This window comes from Bactrocera latifrons, unplaced genomic scaffold (genome assembly GCF_001853355.1).
Source record: "Bactrocera latifrons isolate USDA-ARS-PBARC rearing strain unplaced genomic scaffold, ASM185335v1 scaffold_59, whole genome shotgun sequence".
Classification (NCBI taxonomy): Eukaryota; Metazoa; Arthropoda; class Insecta; order Diptera; family Tephritidae; genus Bactrocera; species Bactrocera latifrons.
This window is the reverse complement of record NW_017537256.1, coordinates 1,155,602-1,175,921: the sequence shown is the minus strand read 5'-3', so window position 1 is coordinate 1,175,921 and position 20,320 is coordinate 1,155,602. Positions and strand designations below refer to the sequence as shown.

The 20,320-nt window shown below is 33.7% G+C and overlaps 2 protein-coding genes across 2 annotated transcripts in view; one reads left to right on the top strand and one right to left on the bottom strand.

Annotated features, from left to right (window-relative positions):
• Nucleotides 1–20,320, top strand: part of LOC108974823 (unconventional myosin-VIIa-like) — a 106,181-nt gene that overhangs the window by 22,148 nt on the left and 63,713 nt on the right. The window lies entirely within an intron of this gene.
• LOC108974821 (probable serine/threonine-protein kinase DDB_G0282963) overlaps nt 1–20,320 on the bottom strand; it is a 76,399-nt gene that overhangs the window by 17,121 nt on the left and 38,958 nt on the right. The window contains exons 5-7 of the mRNA XM_018942882.1: nt 6,711–7,477; nt 5,701–5,820; nt 5,266–5,343 (exon numbers count right to left, since the gene is read on the bottom strand). Coding sequence (XP_018798427.1) covers nt 5,266–5,343; nt 5,701–5,820; nt 6,711–7,477 — 965 coding nt within the window. The remainder of the gene's footprint in view (nt 1–5,265; nt 5,344–5,700; nt 5,821–6,710; nt 7,478–20,320) is intronic.

Sequence of the window (20,320 nt, the reverse complement as noted above, 5' to 3'; positions counted from 1 at the left end):
AACACATTGCGAAGGCGAGTGGTGCGTATTTTTAAACACTCTTTAAATGCAGTCGGTTGTATATATATATATATATATATATATATATATAAGAATAAAAAATATATATATGTTTGTGTTTACATGCAATGTGCGATTGTGTTGGCAAATCAACCAAAAGCGCCTTTGGCAGCGCCACATTAACTGCGAACAATATCGGAATAAAAAGCAAGTCGCATAGAATCAGCCAAGCAGGAATCGCGATAGGCGCATTTTCTTTCCGAGCATGAATAGTGAATAACTTTAAATTATTCATATGAATGAAAAACAGCCTTGAACTTGCTGGCTGAAGAAATGTGCACTTGAGAAAAATGTACACACAACTGCATACACTCACACATACACAAATACATGTTTAAGGAAGCGAAAATAACCGTTATGCCCAGTAAAATGCCAATTTTTGGCTACGCATTCAGTTGCGTACAAAGATTCATACATTTTTTACTGAATTCGCTAACGCGCAGTTATCTTTGTATTATATATGTATGTTATAACGTTTCAGTATTTGTATATGTGTATGTGCTCTTGACTGCAGTGGGCATTTAAAATGTTGCTTGGGTCTGTGAAATAACGGAAATGACAGTGGCAATTATATAATTGTGAGTGGAGAAATCTGCAACAAAGATTATAGAAAAAAATTTATTAAGAGAGCTAAAAGTTTTGTAAGATATTTAATTCATCAAAAAACTTTAATTTGTATGTCAGCTATATGCAATAGTGCTCCGATCTTAACACTATCTTCGGAAATTATAGCGCTGCCTTGGTTCGTGAAAGTAGCTTGTCAACTAAAAAAGTTTTGCATACAAGAGCTTGAGTTTAGTCGATCAGTTTCTAGATCATCTATATCTTTTAGTAGTTGTTGTTACTTTACAGGTACCTAGCCCCCGTCATCTAACGGAAGGTCCAAGAAATGTACTGTTTTGACGGCGTCGGACCAAAGGAAGAGAGAGGTGTCAGTTGAATGGGGTCGGTGCTGCACGCAAAGAGGTGGCCAGTGTTATGCGGAGACTCATTCCATGCAGGACATATATTAGATATGTCGCGGTCTAAGCTGGATAATCAGGAGTTTAACCTGCTACAATAGCCACAACACTCGTGGCACATCGAGCTCTTGGTCTCGGTTTGACTCCTTGAAGGTGTTATTGGCTCTACTGTGCATGTCGGTCAGTGCTTGTCGGAAGTTCGTTGCGTCCGAAGCCTGGTCGACGTATTGTCTGATGTCGTCGATAAGGTTGAGGAATGACCTCTTGATTTCTGCGGAAGCATTCCGCCAGGAACTGCCTGTCCTAGTCCAGAATGCAGTATTCGGACAAGTCTGAAAGTTCCTCGTCTACGTTTTACTGCATCCAGGCGACCATATTGGTGAGGCGTAGTTGTGGATCGGTCAACAACGTTTCTTTGCCTCCTTCTCCATGTACTGCAGCTAGCGACTTGAAGATTTTGTTTCGGCTCGGTACTTTGGCGATAATCGCGTTCGTATGAGAAGTGAAGGAGCACATACTGTGAAAAGTCACACCTAAAATCTTAGGATTATTGACAGTCGGATCTTGACGCCATCGACTGTAGTATTATGGCCAGTCTGTACTCCTTTGTTCATTTTTTAATTGGATTTAGTGGGGAAAAGTGTTAATTATCGTTCAGAAAGAAAGACAGAAAGGTCGGAGAGATAGCTGTTTACCTTTGAATACGATATCCATATCGATCTCAGTGATCAGCAAAATTTCAGATCGATATCTCAAAAACTTTAAGACAGACAGATGGTCGAACGGAAAGACAGAGGGACACGGCTAAAATGACTCAGCTTGAAACGTTGACCATTTACATATATACATACATATATACCTACTTTGAAATATTCATTGTAAATTTTATTCTAGCTGGTATCCTTTAACTCCCGTATGTCTTTTGACAGCTGATGACTATTTTCATAAAATTTTTATTATAAATAAATTTATGTCCGAGAGAAGTCTTTAAAAGTTTTGTGTTTTCCAGGCATAAATTGCAGTTAACACTCCAAGCTCCTTGAAGTGATTTCCTTCTGCAAACTGAGCGAATTGCAACTTCCTAAGACCAAACTCTGATGACATAAATTTCAAAAATTAGATTTAAAACTTCCTTAAACTTAACTAAAACTTACAACTACAACCTAAGCCACTATGCTGCAAAATGTGGAATGTCATTGCAATGTTCTATATTGTCTGCTTTGAATTTTGCTATGTAGCTATTCTTCTATTCTTTTACTATTATCAAGCCTGATCTAAACTCATCCGATTATGAGATAATAAAATGTAATTTGAATGCCATGTCGTGCTCCATATTATAACACACTCATACGTTCCTTACACTATGCTAAGTTATGCGCATTGTTCGCTCAAAATTGACATAAGTATATACATGTGTGTATAAAAGTTAGCTATACGTGTTAGTGTGCTCTCTTCGGTGCCGTGTGTGTGCCTTGCCCGGTGCCGTGCCACAATGCCAAGGTGTGTGTAGTGTTCTTTTAAAATCTCTAGATACGAATATACATACATATACATATGTTCAGACACCTTGTGCTAATTTTATATACATATACGTACATATATATATACCTATGTAATAATATGCTAATACACATAAAATAACTATAAAGAGATTAATATCAAAAAGTTTAATTTTTGTTTTTGTAGCTGGCTGTGACTGTCGTTTTGTTCGTCAAGCGCTGATGTCATATAATGCTTTGAGAATGCGCCTTTATATAATATATGTATTAGTAGACAATTTCTTTTAAAGAATTTACGAAAGTTAAGTCAAAGGTTGCAAACTTAATTACAATTAAAAGGACTGCTGTGGGTACACTTTTCAATTTTGGGTTTAAGTTTCGGCGAAGAAAAATAGAGAAATTAAAATTTAGCCTCGACTGCTTTTATAACTCAAGACAATTTTTTTATATATTTTTTTTATATACACATACATATCTGTTCAAAGAGACATGCCATTATTGTTTAGTATTTTTTGTTATTTCAGTAAGTACCTGAGACTTTTTACAATTTTGTCACAACACTTTGATTGCAAATGTCTAAAGATTTCTATTAAAGAATAATAAAAAACAAAAAACTTCAATTTGGGTTGAACCGAAGGCAAATACCTACCCTTCACAAATACAAAAGTTTCCTAAAAAAAATGTGAATCCGATCGTTCAAATTGTATGGCAGCTATTTGCTATAGTAATCTAATCTGAACAACAAGATTGCAATATTATCTTTGACAACAACCCATGTCAAATTTCCAAATTTCGTGAAGATATCTCGTCAAATGAAAAAGTTTTTCATATAATCACTTAATTCCAATTGTTCAGTTTGTATGGCAGCTATATGGGCAAATAAGCAGTGTCGTGGGGAGAAAAGGACGTGTAAAATTTTTCAGATCGAGATCTCTAAAACTAAGGCACTAGTTTGCGCATACGCAGACAGATGGATAGACGGACATATTTATAGATAGGTTAAATCGACTCAGTTCTGCACGCTGATCATACTTGTTTTATGTATGCATTTTTTAGGATCTCCAAATTTTCAAGTTGATCCGAGTAATAGTTTCAGACAGCCTTGAGAACTTGTGCGCTCTAGGTTAGCTAGGCTAAGTGCGACGTCTTTAAATGCGTCTTTCTCGAAACTGTGTTTTTGAAATCGGTTGCCAAGATTTCTCGAGAACTACTCAACTGATCTTTATGGAATTTTACATATTTTTTTTTTTACATAGGTCTTTGAAATAGAACTCTTAAAGACTTTTGCGAAGGATTTTTTTTCGATTTCAACAATTTGAAAAAAATGTCGCGACATTTTCACTGAAATTTTAATTTTTTTGTAAAAACGTCTGTCAAAAATCGAAATTTTCAGTTTTTTTCCTTCCTCCAATTTCTAGTTTAGGTTTTAACTAAAACACGTATTTCTCACTTTAGATGATCTTGAAAGGAGTTATTCTGCCAACACAATGGCCGAGTTTAAAATATTTTTTCCCAAAAATTTTGAATTTCCTTATTAATATCGTATGTTTGCAACAATAAAAATTTCTAATCAAATATTCAATTCTTTATATGAAAAAAATGTTGTTGAAAAAATTCTATTTTTTTTTTATCCGAGGGAAGACATGTAAGCCCTTAATATCACTTTTCGTGATATAAAAATAGTTCTAACCTGATTTATATTATTTTCATTATTTTCTCTGTATGTGGCAGTTTGACATGATTTAGTGGTTATAATTGTGAAATATAAATAACCGACTTAAGTATTTTTGAAAACTTTTGGTATAGCAAGTCGATTATTCCCGGTATAAATACCGGCCTAAATACCATTACTTACCGAATTTCGTTTTAGATTTCGCAATTTTCTATAATTTTTTTTTGTAATATAAATTCTCATTGCTAAATGTACTCCTTAAAAAATTAATTTTTTATGAGAATATTCACACCTTATACTTATACCTATATTGAACATATGAGAAGAAGATATTGAGCATATCTTACAAGCACTAACCAGTTGGTAACTGGTAATGATGTCAGTTAAAAAAAAGGTATTTAAGAAGCGTTGTGTGAAAGCACATTGAAAGCTTAAGTTTAAAACATGCTGGTGCCGTTTATATAAATACATACATATGTGCATACATAAATTAATATATACATTCATAATATATACATTTATATGCATCCATAAAGTGCACCACTACAAATTAGGTTTTTATAAGTGCAAAGTGTTATGAATTTACAAAAAATAAAAATATAATTTTTTTTATTATAAAGTGTGTTTTTATGGTTTTTCTATGAAGTTCGTTTAACTATATCATATATATTTATGTACAAGAAGTTATGTGTGTAACTAGGAAAACCATCTCTTCATCTGCAGGAAGACTTAATGTATAATAAAAGTTAAAAATATTTATGTATAATTAGAGATTTTTTAACTTAACTAAATTCATTTTAGACTTTTAGCAATACAGTTTTTGATATTTTTTATATAGTACGCTTTCAATAAAATCCAACACATTTACTTAGCATACTGATAGAGAGGATAGATTGGAGAGAGAGAACTTAAGCCAATAATAAGTTGCTTCTTGTTTTGAAATTTCGAATTTTTTTGAGGTAATAAGTAAAGAAAATGCAACCTTGTCGTTAGCACAGAATCTATGGTATCTCTACTTCCGGTTTCCGCTGGCATCGATTTGCTAAAAAATAGCCTAGCTAGATTGTCTAACCTCGCGCTAACCAATGGTGATTTTTCCGAGTGCTCGGATTGATCTGAATTATCTTGTTCCGAACTGGCTGATCGATTGCTGCAAGAGAACAATTTTGTTTGCATCGAATGAAACAAAACGTAAGAAACAAAGAACAGAATAAAGAAAATACACACACAAATTAGAAGATCAATTCAAAAACTGAACACGTTCGAATTGTGGTATTTCAAAAAATATGCTTGGTAATTTATGGATATTTGATAAAAAAGTGTGATTGGCACAAACTAATAAGTGGTGAACTAAGTGATTTTTATTTGATTTGTTTTGATTATTATTATACAAAAATCAAATGAATACAAGTGGTGTGAAGTTGAAATAAACAAGTTAATACAAAAATCAAAACCGTTTATGGGCAGATAATATTTCGTTCATTTCAGTCAGCTATAAAGGACTTACCTGCTGTAGATGTGCCGGCGATTGGCGGCAGTAAGCGCGGATACGTCGAATTCGATCGCTGAATTGGAGCGTTTCAGTCCATTTTGTTTGTGTAATTTCTTCATTATGTGTTTAACTTTCCTGCGTTTTAGTTTCAAGATTTGGCGTGGCATTTTTTGATTTTCATTTGTTGTGTTTAATTGCATGCGGTTTGAGGTTGTTTTTGTGGATAATTTAAAATTTGAATTCAGCATTAGTTTGGTTAATTAATTTTTGATATTTTGTTATTATTTAAACGACGTTTGTGGGAAGTTTTTTTTTTTTTTTGGGAGGAGGAAGAGGATTGTTTTCCTTCAATTGAGATAATCACTAACGCTCTTATTAGTTTACTCGTAGCTCTAAAGTTCTTCTCCTCAAAATCTAAACTATTTTAACAGAGATATTCTTCTTTTTAGGAAAAAAAACTTGCTAATTCGGTGAACCTTACACTGTCCAACAAAGAAAATCTCAAACTAATGAATTCGATATCAGTTGATTGTGCTTAGATTCAGTATTTTCTATGTAATTCGTTGTTCAGGGATGTAAAGCAAAGTTCCAGTTGGCTAGGTCATATCGTCGGTATGGATGAAAATACTCCAGGTCTGAAAGTATTTGACGCGGTACCTGCCGGGAAGGCAGAGGAAGACCTTGACTCCGTTGGTCAGGTGGAGAAGGACTTGGCTGCATTTGGTATCTCAAATTGCCGACTAATTGCGAAAAAAAGAAATGACTGGCGCGCTATATTCAACAAATTAGAGATCGTCAAATCTGGCTCTGTCGTCCTTGAGTCTTCAATTCCTTTTATGTATATGGATGGAAAATGTTTTAGAATCTAAAATTTTCACGACCGTTCAATTCCTTAAGTTCAGGGGAAAGAGCACTAAAAGATTCTTTGATTTCCAACTCTAATAATGTAAGACTAATATCAAAACTTCCCACTATAGTCGTTTTTACACTAAAAAAAATGTCATAAAACTCAATATTTCACTCACTTCTCGGGCACTGGTGGCCGCACGAACTGATCGTGTCCGGTGCAGGCGTTCGCCCGATTTTCAGCCCGATTTTGCGCAGCCGCTTTATTGAATTTGAACATTGTGAATGACTTTTTCGCGCTGGCAACCTCACAAACGCGCACAATGATCTTGCGACTGCTCTTGAAGACCGTATTCAATGTTTTATACACGAGTATCGAGACGGACTTGGAAGGTGGCGGATGATGACTGCCGTTAACCGTTTGCGGCGGATGTAGCGTGGCCGGCAGTGATTGCTGTTGCTTTAGTTGGTGGATCGAATGCGTATGCGGCTGTTGTTGTTGATAGTTGTTGTTATTATGGTGCAATTGCTGCAACTCTTGTATAACTTTAGATGATTGTGATCTTGTGATAACTTTTTGGTTTTGCTGTCGTAGTGGTAGTGGCGCTGGTGTATGGGTAAAGGGGTTGCTGCCACCGGATATGAGTGTGTTAATGGACTTCGTTGGGTTAATTGCTGGTGGGGGTGAGGTGGGAGTGTTGGTGGTGGTGCTAGTGGTGTTGGGGTTGTTGGTAGTGGTGGAGGTGTTGGAAATAGAATATGTGGATTTGCACGCTTGTTCCCGCTGTTGTTTTTGTTCAGTAAGCAAGAGCTGCGTTGGAGGCTCTGTATGAGTTTGCAGCAATAACGGCTGCTTTTGCTGTTGCAGTTGCTCCTGCTGCCGGCAGTTGTTGTTGATAATGAGCTCGTCGGCGGATTGCACCGGCGGTAGATTGCTTGTAATGTCCTTTGTTGATAAGTAGAGTAGTTTTTTATATATTTTTTATTTTATTTTATTTGATTTTTTTTTTATAATTTTTAAATATTTTTTTTTTATAATTTTTTTATTTTTTTGTTTTAATTTATAATTTTTTATTTTTTATTTTTTTTTTGTTGAGCGTTTTTATAATATATAAGCAGTTAAATTTATTTTTACCAAATTTTGTATTTTTGTGTTTTTACATTTTCAGTGTTGTGAGTTGTTGTGGTTATTATTTTATTCATATCATTGGCGTAAAACAACCGAAAAAAGAAAGAGAAAGAAAATTGTTTTTAAAAAATGTGTTTTAAGTGACAAATGGCTGTAAACTCTTTAACAACAACAATAAAAGCATTTTGACATTTTACTTTGCGCTGAGGCTGGTAAGAAATATACAAAAAAAAAAAACTCAGTTACAAATACTAGTCGTTGCATATAAAACGAGTGGCCGGCTGTTGCTGTACCGAAAGCGCGAACGAACGGGTGAATGATAGGTGGACGGGTGAACAACATACATACTAGGTTAGCGGCTAGTAGCTGGACGTGACATGGAATGTGGCGTGGCGTGTAAGGTGTAACTTTGGGCGAGTACGTTATGTGAAACAGTTGCAACTTTTGATAGCGTTTCATCAAGTGGGAGACGGTGGGTGGTGAATGGACGCAAAACGAATGCACGATTGCACTACTACTATTGGCATTACTATGAATGATGGCATACTATTGAATTCGATGAAAGCAAAGTGTGTACTTATTTTGCCAAAAGGACTTCATACTGTGATTGTGAATGGTAATATAGTTATTTATTTATGTACAAGTGTCAGCGTGTGGATTTATATAAAGTAAATTATTGCTGTAAAGCGCTCAGTTCGAGCACTTATTAATATCGTATCGTGAAATAAATGTGTATGAAGTAAGCTTCAGCGCACGCTGCACGCATTTGGTATTGCAATTCAACGCTATTAACAAAAAAAATATATAGTAATGGAAAGAAGGGTTGCAAACTCACACAATTATTTAGCAATAATTAGCAGCGCTTTTCGCAATAGATATTACTCTGCTTTCACTTTTTGCTCACGTTGAAAACTAGTTAAATACATAAATATTATATAACCTTAGCACTTTGGTTTTCATGTTCATTTGGATTATCTACTCATAACTTTTCTACAAAGCATACAATAAATACACTTATATATAAAATCCTGCTTGAAATTCAATTAACTATCTAGAAAGGAAATGATTGATTGCAAAAATAATAATATTAAATAATAATAGTATTATAAAATCGTAGAAGAGCGATACGAGCGTGCTCATGATGATTTTTTTACACGCACAATGAAAATGTTTTGAACTATAGCCACATAAACGGTATACTAAGTTCTCACTCGCATAAAATTGTATAATTAAAGACAATTTGGTAAGGAGCTGCTAAGAACATTTCTACTCCTAATTAAGTAGAGACAAGTTAAAACGCTTTTTCCATCAGTTGTTTGGTGTTATGTATATATGTTACTATTTTAACTATACGAAAATTAACTGTAGTAATATATATTAATTAAAAAAAGTTTTTATTCAGCTACAAAAAGAAAAAAATATAAACAAAAAAAAAATAAATGTAGTCTTTATAAGTAATTTTTTTTTCAATCAAGCGCTTGAAGCAACCAACACTTTATAAAAATATATGAGTGGCAAATTTTAATGATTTAAAGGTTTACATGGGGTTACGAGTTTAAAAAAATTTTATTATTTTTATTGTATTTATTAAATTATAATACTAAAATATTTAATGAGAAAAAATTTGTTGAAAAAATGAAGGGGTAATATCCACTAACAAGTCGGAAATGATGCGTTTTTTTGAGTTTCTGTTATTGATAAATATAAGAAATTTAAAAAAAGGTTTGAGCACCTTCGAAAAAGGTGATGAGGTAGATTTCGTTGCTTAAAATTATGTCTGATTATAACTAAAGCCGTAAGATCTTTGTTGTCATCCAAACTGCAATTAAATCATATCGGCCACAAGTGTCTTGGGAAGCAGGACAGCAGTGGGGAGTCTCGTCAAGAACCAGTATTTTCACTTCTACTGGCAACTTAGTCATAAAGCCTGAGGGTAATGAGATAGTGCATGACATTTGCAAGAGTGTTGTATGTCTGTCATCCAAAAACGTGATTGACAGTATTAAGCTCATGCATTGTCTATGCGATGAGCAAAGAGGATGCTTCTACCGTATTAGCAAGGCAACATTTCAAGCATTTGGTGGCCGCCAGTATGAGGCACTAGAAGAGGTGTCGTTAGGGAGGTCGCAGAAACTGTTGAAATTCGCGTCAATCGCAGTTATCCTAAATGATGACTATTTCTCATGAAATACGTAGCGCACTTCATCTGCTCTCCTTAAGTTACAAAACATTTCTATCCGTAGAACATTATTCTATCAGACATATATAATCTAACCTACATGTATACAGATAATGATCGTAAATAGGTATCTTGGAAGGAGTGCTGCTGCTTCAGGCTCAGTGAGAGCAGATGGATAAGTTATTTTGATGAAATATTCTATGACCTTAATAATGCTCCTATCTCGTTTAGTCTTTGTGCTGAAACAGTTTAGTGGTCTCAATGATACTTCCGGTGCTCGCTATGCTTTTTGCTGACAGCCATTCAAAGCTGTTCGCAGGACAAGACAAAATTTTGATTTCACTTTCCACTAAAAGTCGATTTTTGTGAAAGAATTTGCCCTTCACAGGCGCTTAAAAACCATAATTATATCAAAAGTCTTATTTCTTTAATCTGAAAAATAGATCTCAAAAGGTTTTGAGAAAATTCAAGATACCCGATACAGCCATTTTGGTGAAATTGTACTTCCTGTACACACTCTTTGGAAGCTGAGTACACTAAGTTAAAATTACAAATACGCTCATATCTACGAAACCATATGCTGCGTGAACTTAAAATTTTCGGAACAGTTTCTCTGATATTTTTTATCTTTCTTAGACATTCGTCATATTTATGCAAAATAAAAAAAATTATATTTATTTTAAAATTAAAAAGTGAAAATAACCCCTTAATAATTTTTAGTGACAACAATTTTGTATAATAATTTCGTAAAAATTTATAAATTTATTAATATACATAATTTTTTAACCAAAAAATGCATTTCAATACTAAAAATTTTTTTCAGCAATAAAATTGTAAATTTCGCATTTCTCAAACAAATTCACATGCTCAATTTCGACAAACTATATTTAATTATTTAATTGCTAAGCATAAAGTAAATAAATGATTAACTATCATAATGGCAGCCAATTCTAAATTTTAACTACTAAAAATCGCAAAATAACAGAAACCTTATGATTATGATACTTTCTATTGTTAAAATGAATAATATTTTTTTGATGAATTTTTTTTATTAATAAAAATTTGAAATACAATTTTTTTTGATAACTTTTTCTTATTAAAAATATTTCGTAATTTTGATGCTTAGGTTTAAGAAACCTTACTCACATTCAGCACCATATTGGGAGTACGAGCAAATAACAAGCAGCGAAATTTTATGATTTGATTTTATGATATTTGAATTTCTCATAACACTTAAATCGCATGAGTAAATACATACATATATGTAAATGGTATATATATATATATACGTGTGTATAAGTAAGAGCATTCATTTAAGTATATCATAGCAAACGGATTTATTGCCATCATTTCGGGGAAACTCAATGGTTTTCGATTTCCTTATGCCTTCCTTTGCTTTCGTTGTTTTTATTGCTTTTACCGTTACCAGGAAACCGCCAAACGCGCACGGATTTACGTACACCTCCCAAAGCGTATATCTATTTAAGTGGCATCCGTTCGTGCATCACCTAACAACTAAAATCGGGCATGCCCGCAAAAGGCGAAGTCAAAAAGTACGAAGCCCTCAGGTGTATGCCGTCACACGTGAGCTCACAGTCTGTCCCATTTTGTTTTTCGCATGTCTACCTACATATATAAGACTATACGTATCAAATATATGTGGTATATGGTATCAAATATATATGGTATATAGTCCAGCGACCTACTCAAGGCAGTCAAATTGATAGATACAAATGTGTAAAATTGATTTATGTTTTTTTTTTTCGATTTGTTGGGTATTTGTTTTATTTACAAGCCATTGCTTTGTGTCAATAAGTACGGTACAGTGTGCGTCTGTATGTTTTTTGTACGCATGTCTAACCGGGAGTTGGGGGTGTTTGTTTGCAATACTAATACTGTCTGTCTTCGACTATAGACATGGAAAATTTGTATGCCATAGCAGCAGAAACACGTTGTTTTGCCACGTGAGTGAGCGCTGAATGCCACAAAAGCTTGTATATCGCATTTAATTTAATTTTTGCTTCGATCTTTTCTTTTACTTTTATTGTTTTGGTTCTCCTAACACGTTGTGCATATGTTTGCTGAAGCTGATATTCGTTTTATGGGTTCATTGATTTTTAAACTATTTCTGAGTTTAAATGTTTGTTCGCCGTTTTAGTAAAATAAAGTGCTTTACTGAGGCAGGGCGATTACTTTCAGTCTGGAAAATGCTTCTATGACCTTAGAGAAATAGGTGTTAATCCAACTTTTTAAAGAAGTTTAAAATTTCTTTAAAAAGTCTTGCTAAATTAAAAAAAAAAATTAATTAAAAATACTGTAAAGAGGGATGTAAGCATCCACAAGAGTCAATATTGTCGAAAAAAAAAAGAAAACACAACAAAAGAAGTAAAAGCCCTCATTTTGATTAGACAGTTTGCATGACAAGCATACGCTATAGCGGCCCGATCTGAATAATCGGATAAGATAACTTGAAATATAGAAGAACTTAATTTTAAGCGAACAATTTGTATGGCACGTATATGCTATAGAAGTCGGAATTCAATAAATTGACTTCGAAGTTTACATTATACCGTTGACTTGCATAGTGATTGGCTAAATGAGTATCAGCCTTCCCACTTCTGACCACACATCCTTGTAAATAACATTGGTACGCCACATTCCCCACACTCATCACATCATCATTTGTTACTCACATTATACACCACGCTTTAACACCAATACAATGGCATCACACCCTCATCACTCAAGAGAACAGCACACATCATCACCTACTTTCGCCGAAACAAAGTAACGAAAGAACAGCTAACATGATCAAAAAACACTCTGACGCTACGACATCGCTCCGATCAACACGATTCCTTTGGCGAACGTTAACAATTTTTGCGAACATGGTTAACTTGAAATATTTTTTACCTTTTGTGAAAATTTAAAGTTTTACCTTCTTTTACATTTTTTGCAAATATCTCATTTAAACATTAAAGCCGTTTATATATTATATATATATGTTGTGAATAAATGAATCGGAAAGTTTACAGTTATAATACATTACAAGTTTGCAAACCTCTTGGGTTAATTTCAAATATACTTGTGTTTTATACTTTTCAATTTTTGAAAAAATATACAGTGATCAAATGTGAAAACTTTCTTCGGAGGTTTCACCATTCTCGTGAATAATCTCTCATACCAAATTTCTTGAGGATATCTCGTTAATTAAAAAGTTTCTAATACTGAAATTTGTCTTTAATCGATCAGTTTTATATTACAGCTATGTAAAAAGGTGGTCCGTTAACGATAGTTCCGACTAACATGTGCAAAATTTCAGATTCATATCTTAACAACTGAGGAAATATATTTTATAGGCTCTTCGGATTTTGGAGAAAATCCTGTTCAAGGAATGAAGAAATGTGAGCAGACCCACTTAACCATGATAGCTTCATTAAACTATTTAAGTACATTGCCGTTAGCTGAACCTATGCTACAGTTATTATTATAATTTTGACTAATTTCAAGTCAATAAGCTTTCATGGCCATTGATCATTTGTTGTTGTTGTGCATTGGGTTTGAAGAGTAGATATCAATGTGCCATTAAAGGTCGTATGATTTGGACGATGAGGCGACAGTTCTTACTTTGAGTTGCCCTTCCCACAACACACGCGCATGAAACCACACACACACATACACAAAATTGGTCATTAAATAGTCACTGAATGTAATCAGATTGCCCTCCTGTCTGCCGCCAATTGCATTGCCTCTACATTTGTCTATGTCTATGTATAGTATAATACGTTTGGTGCAACAACTATTCTTCGATTTATTTGTGTGTTTGCTTTTCATTTAATGCCTTTCCCCTTGCGGTATGCAATGAATTTTCATTGAACTGGTGGCGCGTGGTTGTGGTAGTACTGCAGTACTTCGTTCCATTTACAACCACACATATGTGAGTATGTATATATACCTTGTATGCTCATGAATTTGTGCTTCTGCCTGTCTAAATCTCTAAGTCACTAATACAAGTGTTGGTTAGCGCCTGTTGGCCAGGTCTAAAGCAGTGTCAGCAAGCGTGTATTTGTTTTTTGGTATTTATTTATTTTATGTCTGTATGTAAGCGCTTTTAAATGTGCGATTGTTTCTATGTTTATTGATGTGTTCTAATGCGACTTTGACATTTATTGACGTGTTTATTGGTTATCTGTGTCGAATTGAGTGCACGATTGACTGTGTCAAAGTAAATGGGAATAATGAAAAATCGTTAACTTTGACTGCACCGAAGCTATAATACAAGGTCAATTCTTTTAGCAACTATATGCATAACCAGATCTGTAAACGTAGCCCTCAGAGGTCAATGTATATTATAGTTTTATTCTGTTCCCACGGCAATTGGGTCTAAGTAACAAGAACTCAGATTTTTATTCGGCCAAGGACTGTCAACTTGGTGCCATGCCTCGAAATTAATTCAGGAATGTTTACTGCCGCCTAACCTCAACAACATAATCGATGAATTTGCTTAGCGGCTATATCCTGTAACGGATCAATATCGGCAATACTCAGAAATGAGCCCTTTCTGGTTAGATGACATTGATATCTTAAAAACTGAGGAACTCATGGGTTTAAATGTGAACTCCATAGTTACAATTATGAATTTAATGAAAAACGTATTCCAGTCGCCGAGTTAGAATGTTAACAATTCACTATCGCTCAGAAAAAAGAATAATAAATGACGTTTCGAAAAAAAAAATGAATCTCATCCACCCAATACCGAAGGAAATTTCACATCAAAATAGTCACTTGTGTTTAGTATACGCTTGTCTTTCTGGAGGACATAAAGTGCATTCGGTGATTTTTACGATGAGCGAAATTCCAAGAAGGTACATTAAAATTTGTATGCGGAATCAAATTTTCGGTGCCGAAATATTAAGAATTTTGGAAAAGGCCTTCAGTCATAATTGTTTGTCTCGAGTAAGTATTTTTGATTGATAAAAATTATTCAAAAGGGTCGAGAGCGCGGTGACGCCAATTAACATCAATTGATTATCAACATGTCAATAAAATTACGGTATTGGTGCATGAGAATCGACGATTAACAGTCAGAAATCTTACTGGCACCATTGGAATATCGTAAGGATCAGTAAAAATATTTTGAAAAAGCACGATTGATTTCCAAATCACAAAATTTTTTCGAAAAACAGCGTCGCGCGGCGATGAATTTTGGATCTGTGCTTACAACATGGACACAGACGATCAATCGGCCGAATATGGTGACAAAGGTGGCCAAAGCCGAAAACCACATCGAAGCAGGTCGGAAAACAAGGTTATGTTGACAGTTTTCTTCGTTTATCGAGTTTTGGTGCACTCTGAACTCCTTTCGACCGGCCAAACTGTCGACAGCGTGTACTATTTAAGTGTTATGCACCATGATAGTGCATCGTTGTATACTGCATTGATTTTTCGTGGGAATTTTAAAAATATGATCAAAGTCATAACAATTTTTGCTTATTTTGGTACATCATATAATTCAATTTATGTTATTTCAACTCGTTAGCAATAATTTGAAACTTAAAATTTTAATTATTTTCTGAATTTCAAAAAATTGTCCACCCAATTGCATTTCATTTCAGCTGACATGTATTGCGCGCTTTCATAAACTTTTCGTGCACAAATTTCGCTCTATAAATTACAACTGAAACTTCAGTGCGTTTGCACTAATTAGACAACACAGTATGCCGCGACGAGTAGTTCAAAGGGGGTCAAGGCTTGCCACTGACACGCGAACATGCTACTACATATGTATAATATAATTTTCGCGTGCGCCTCATTACATTACGCTACTCCTACTGCTGCTAGATGAGCTTCGAAATACATAGACAACATTTCGACGAGCGGGGTAAGAGTATACCTATGTAAAAGTGAGTGAAGCGAGTAAAGAAAAAAAATGACGCGGTTAGAACATGAAGTAACTGGGTTTTAACGTGACAATGCGCTATAAAAGCATAAACTTGTACAGTTAGTTTAACTGGTCGTTGCTCATCATTGAGTACAACCAAAGCGTGCGCTATTCATGTACGTGCACTTTAGCAAAAATTTGAGAAGGTGTGCRTGGGCGTTTGGATAGATAGTTGTGGCGAGCCGCTGGTGGCTATCATTTAATGCATTCTAATTAGAATGATTTTGCTCTTTAAATAATTTGGCTAATGTGGTTCGTTTATGGTTAGGTTTTCTGTTTTTTGTTTTTATGTACGAAATACTTCCGTGCTAAGTAAATATGCTTTTTGCTAATTGAAATTCATGCTGTGATATTACTTTTACTTTGACGGCAATTTTCCGTTTGGTCGGTGGCGCTGACTTTGACGCTGACTTTTAACTTACTTTTCATCACTTTGTTACTTGGAGGTTAAGTTTGCGTATTTATTTCGTATTTTATTTAATATGTGTGGCTTATTAAATTTTGCTCGCTTTGGATTTATTTATTTCATGGATTTTGGTGTATGTTTGTGGATTTTTCACAGCACTTGAAAATTAAGTGGAAGTGCTTTTTTATTTGCACATACACATGCACATAACTGTATTTATGTGTTTATTTATTTATTTCTGTATTTATGTATTTATTGCTTTATAGCCTTAAGCCGCTGGAATTTTTCGGACAATTTCACACGTACTATCGCCAAGGTCGTGGCATACTTTYTCAGCGTATTTGCATTTTCACGCTTCATTGCAGTTTTATCACGTTTGTGCTTGTGTAAAATGTTACTTTTAATTTATATACGCTTTATTACGTGCATGGTTAAGCAAGCGAAGACACATATATTGTATATAAATATAAAATATTTATCTATATATATATATTAATAATTATTTAATGCACTACCGCGCGRCTGTCAATCGACGTGTCGTAAATAAAATTACGTCGAAATAACTTTTAGCGAATTTGTATAAAAAATGCAAATAAAAAAGAAACTTTCCGCCAGCACTATTTATTCGAACAGCGCGTACTAGTAAAATGCAGTGCCACGTCGTCATCGGCTCGCGTTTCACAATGAAACCAATTCGCCGAAAGTATATTGGTTAAAGCGAAAAATATTGAATTTCATTTTATTGTTATTGTCTTTTTATGGTTTGGTTGTCTCTATTTTGTCTCTACGGCGCGCACATCCATTTACACACACACTTATGCCCGGTGTATGTATACAAGTATAAGTAAGTATGCATATATGTGTACGAGTGTGTATTTAAGGGCAGGTGAAATGCCTGAGTGGTGAGCATTGCGGCTTCTTGTTGATTGTTAAGCTCGCGTAATGGGTTTACTGCAATCGATTCCATTTTAAACACACATACACTTGCATTTTGCTGGCGTACATGTACGTTTGTAAGTTGATATTTTTATAAATGTATATACACATAGTACACAATTCTAGAGTATATATGTATTTGTTTTAACGCTTCAGCACGTTTGCCAGCTTGCGGCGTTGCGGCGTTGCTGCGTCCAACAGCGCACTCCCTTGCCCGTGGCCATTGCTGCCACATTTCTTTATTGCTTTCTTTGTCAATGTGGCACTAACCGGATTAAAAAATTGATTTTTAATTTTTATGACAAGTTCAGCTACGCCATGCTAGCAGTAGCGTCAGCGCTGTAGCCAATTCGTACTGTGTGAACACAGTATGTGAATTGCAAGCTGTTCATCACTTGGCATTGTATGCAGGTTTTATATTCACAGCTTAGTGGGTTGAGGTCAATTAGTTGCTGTTTGTTAGATTAAAACAATATTGTTTGAATTCAGTGGGAAATGTAGTAACAATTTCGTTAGTAATGTCAACAGCAGGTGTTGAATAACATTTGTATTATAAGTGTGACATGGCGTATGAGTGATGAGTGTATTGTATTATTGGATAATAAAGGGGTATTCAGCAGCGGTGCGATACATGAAATGAAAATGAAGTACGAAAACAGCAAAATGGCATTGGTATTGTTTAGCTGGGAGAAATGTGTGGTATTGTAGAAATTTGTGCAAAGCATTTTGTGAAATATTTGAAATATTTGTAGCTTAGCATATTTTTTTTTTGGGTATATACCCGTATTATTTCAACAATTTTTAAAATATCAATATGACATTGTACACACGCCTTATACGACCACTATTGCATATAGCTGGCATACAACCTCAACAATAGTAGTCAAGGGTTTGTATGGAAAACATTCTCATTTGAGGAGATATCTTTACGAAATTTGACAAGAGTATTATTGAAGAGAATGCTATAATCTCCGGTCTAAATGTTTTAGATCGGACCGCTATACCATATAGTTGCCATACAAAGTGACCAATAGCAATAAAGCTGTGTTGACTGCAAAAATATGACAAACTGACCAGTCGCAATCAAAATAAATATCTTTTTATATCCTTTTATAATATCCTCCAAAAGAAGAAATGTATCTGCGAAGGGTTGTATAGCATTGCGGCAGTCGAAGTTAAAACTTTTTCTAGTCTAGTAGAAAACTCCTTACAGATCAATAATATTATAATTTTCAGTCAACAGATATTTTAAAGCTTTGTTGGCATTGTAAAAATAGGTTTTCCAAGACTTATATGTCTCCTAAAAATTTCATAAATATTCTTTACAATTTGTTGAACTCAATTCCAAGGTACTCGAAACAAATAGGGAAGCACATCGTTAATTTCCCCTCGATCTATGAAGTACTGCTCATAAAACTAATAAATTAGTTAGATTCTGAAAGTTTTAAGATATCATGAAAAATTTATATTAGTGCACCTAGAAGCAAAAGTATACTCGGCATATCGTAAACATCACAATTAAATCAAAAAAGCAATCAAAATATTCAAATAAGCCTCCACAACAACAGTTTCACATATTAAATACATATAATTTATGAAGTTCTAATTAATGTTAATTTTGTGTATTAATTTAATTGCCAATAACAGAGTCCAAAAAGCAATTTTTTTTTTGAAAAAGCATTCAAAATCAAAACACCTCTTAGAGGTACAACGTGGCGTATGCGCAACAATTAATTCATAACAAATAAAGTGCACAGGAGAAGCACCTACAACACTTTTAATGAACAAGTAACTGTTTCGCGGCACTTAACTGTACAACAATCAACAAAAATAGAGCAACTTTAATACCGTTAAATTTTGTTATATTTCAACTAGGTAAACTCATATATCAAACAAATTTCATGCGTAAAAATTTTGCACAAATAATTTTTCTACCAAACTCTATTTCTAGGAATACGCGTTGTGACTCGCTTTACAACTCAGCGCTAACTAAATTATACTAAATTTCTTTTCCCGCTAATATGCTTGAAGCTATTCAACACGAAAAAAAAGGTTAGAGCATAACAATATGTCGTGTCCTTAACAGCGAGCCATTAACAACAACATGTCAGGTAATATATAGGTAAGTGCATATAAGCATATGTATATATTAAGTGTTAGAGTGAGAGTGGAGTTAAAGAACTGGGCGAAAAAGGGCGCTGACCAAGTGTTAGCAGGCGCCAAGCGCTAATAATTGGCCCTGAATTTGTTGGCCTAAAATATTTTACCTATGTTTGTATTTACTTTAGTTGTATGTATATTGCCCCATTAAGATTTTTTATATAATTACATATTTTAGTTGACTGTTGATTGTTGATTGTGGTTGCTCTAAGTGCCTACAAACGAATTGCGAAAAAAACAATTGTTGACATATTTTGAGGTTGCCACATAGAGAAAAAAAACATTATAAATTTTAAACTTTAACTTTATATTTTAATTGCAAAGCAACCACAACTTTAGAAGACTGCAAACAAATTATAAAAAAATGGTCAATTGTTTGAGCTTGCCATATGAACAAAGTAAAAGCGCATTAGATTCTAAAAACTATGTAGTTTGTATTTTAATTTATTGCACTTCTTTAAGTGTTCACAAATAAATTGAAAAAAAAACTATTTAAATTTTTTGAGATTGCCATATGGAAAAAACCATATATTGCTATATTTTAGAATATATTTATCTGATTATTGCTAGTGATTTCAAGAATATAAGCAAATTGCAAAAAAAAAAAAAAATTTGAATTTTTTATCGTTGCTATATGGACAAAAAAGAATATTGCTACACTTTTCGTTTATATTTAAATTATTGTTATTAGGCTTTCAAAGTCTACAAATATGTATGTAATTTGAAAAAGAAATCAACCAATTGTTTGAGGTTGCCATATGGACAAAAAAAGAAAAGCAAAATATGCTATATTTTTAGTTTATATTTAAATGATTGTTGCTTGGCATTTAAAGCCAAGATACAAATTGATTGGAAAAAAAATAGTTTTTTTCATTGCCATGTGTACAAAACAAAGCGTTATAAACTATAAATTTCAACTTTATATTTTAATTGATAGTAAGCTGCTTTAAATGCTCTCAAATAAATTTAAAAAAAAAATTAATTTTTTGTCGTTGCCATATGGTCAAAAAAATTATTATAAACTATAAATTTTAACTA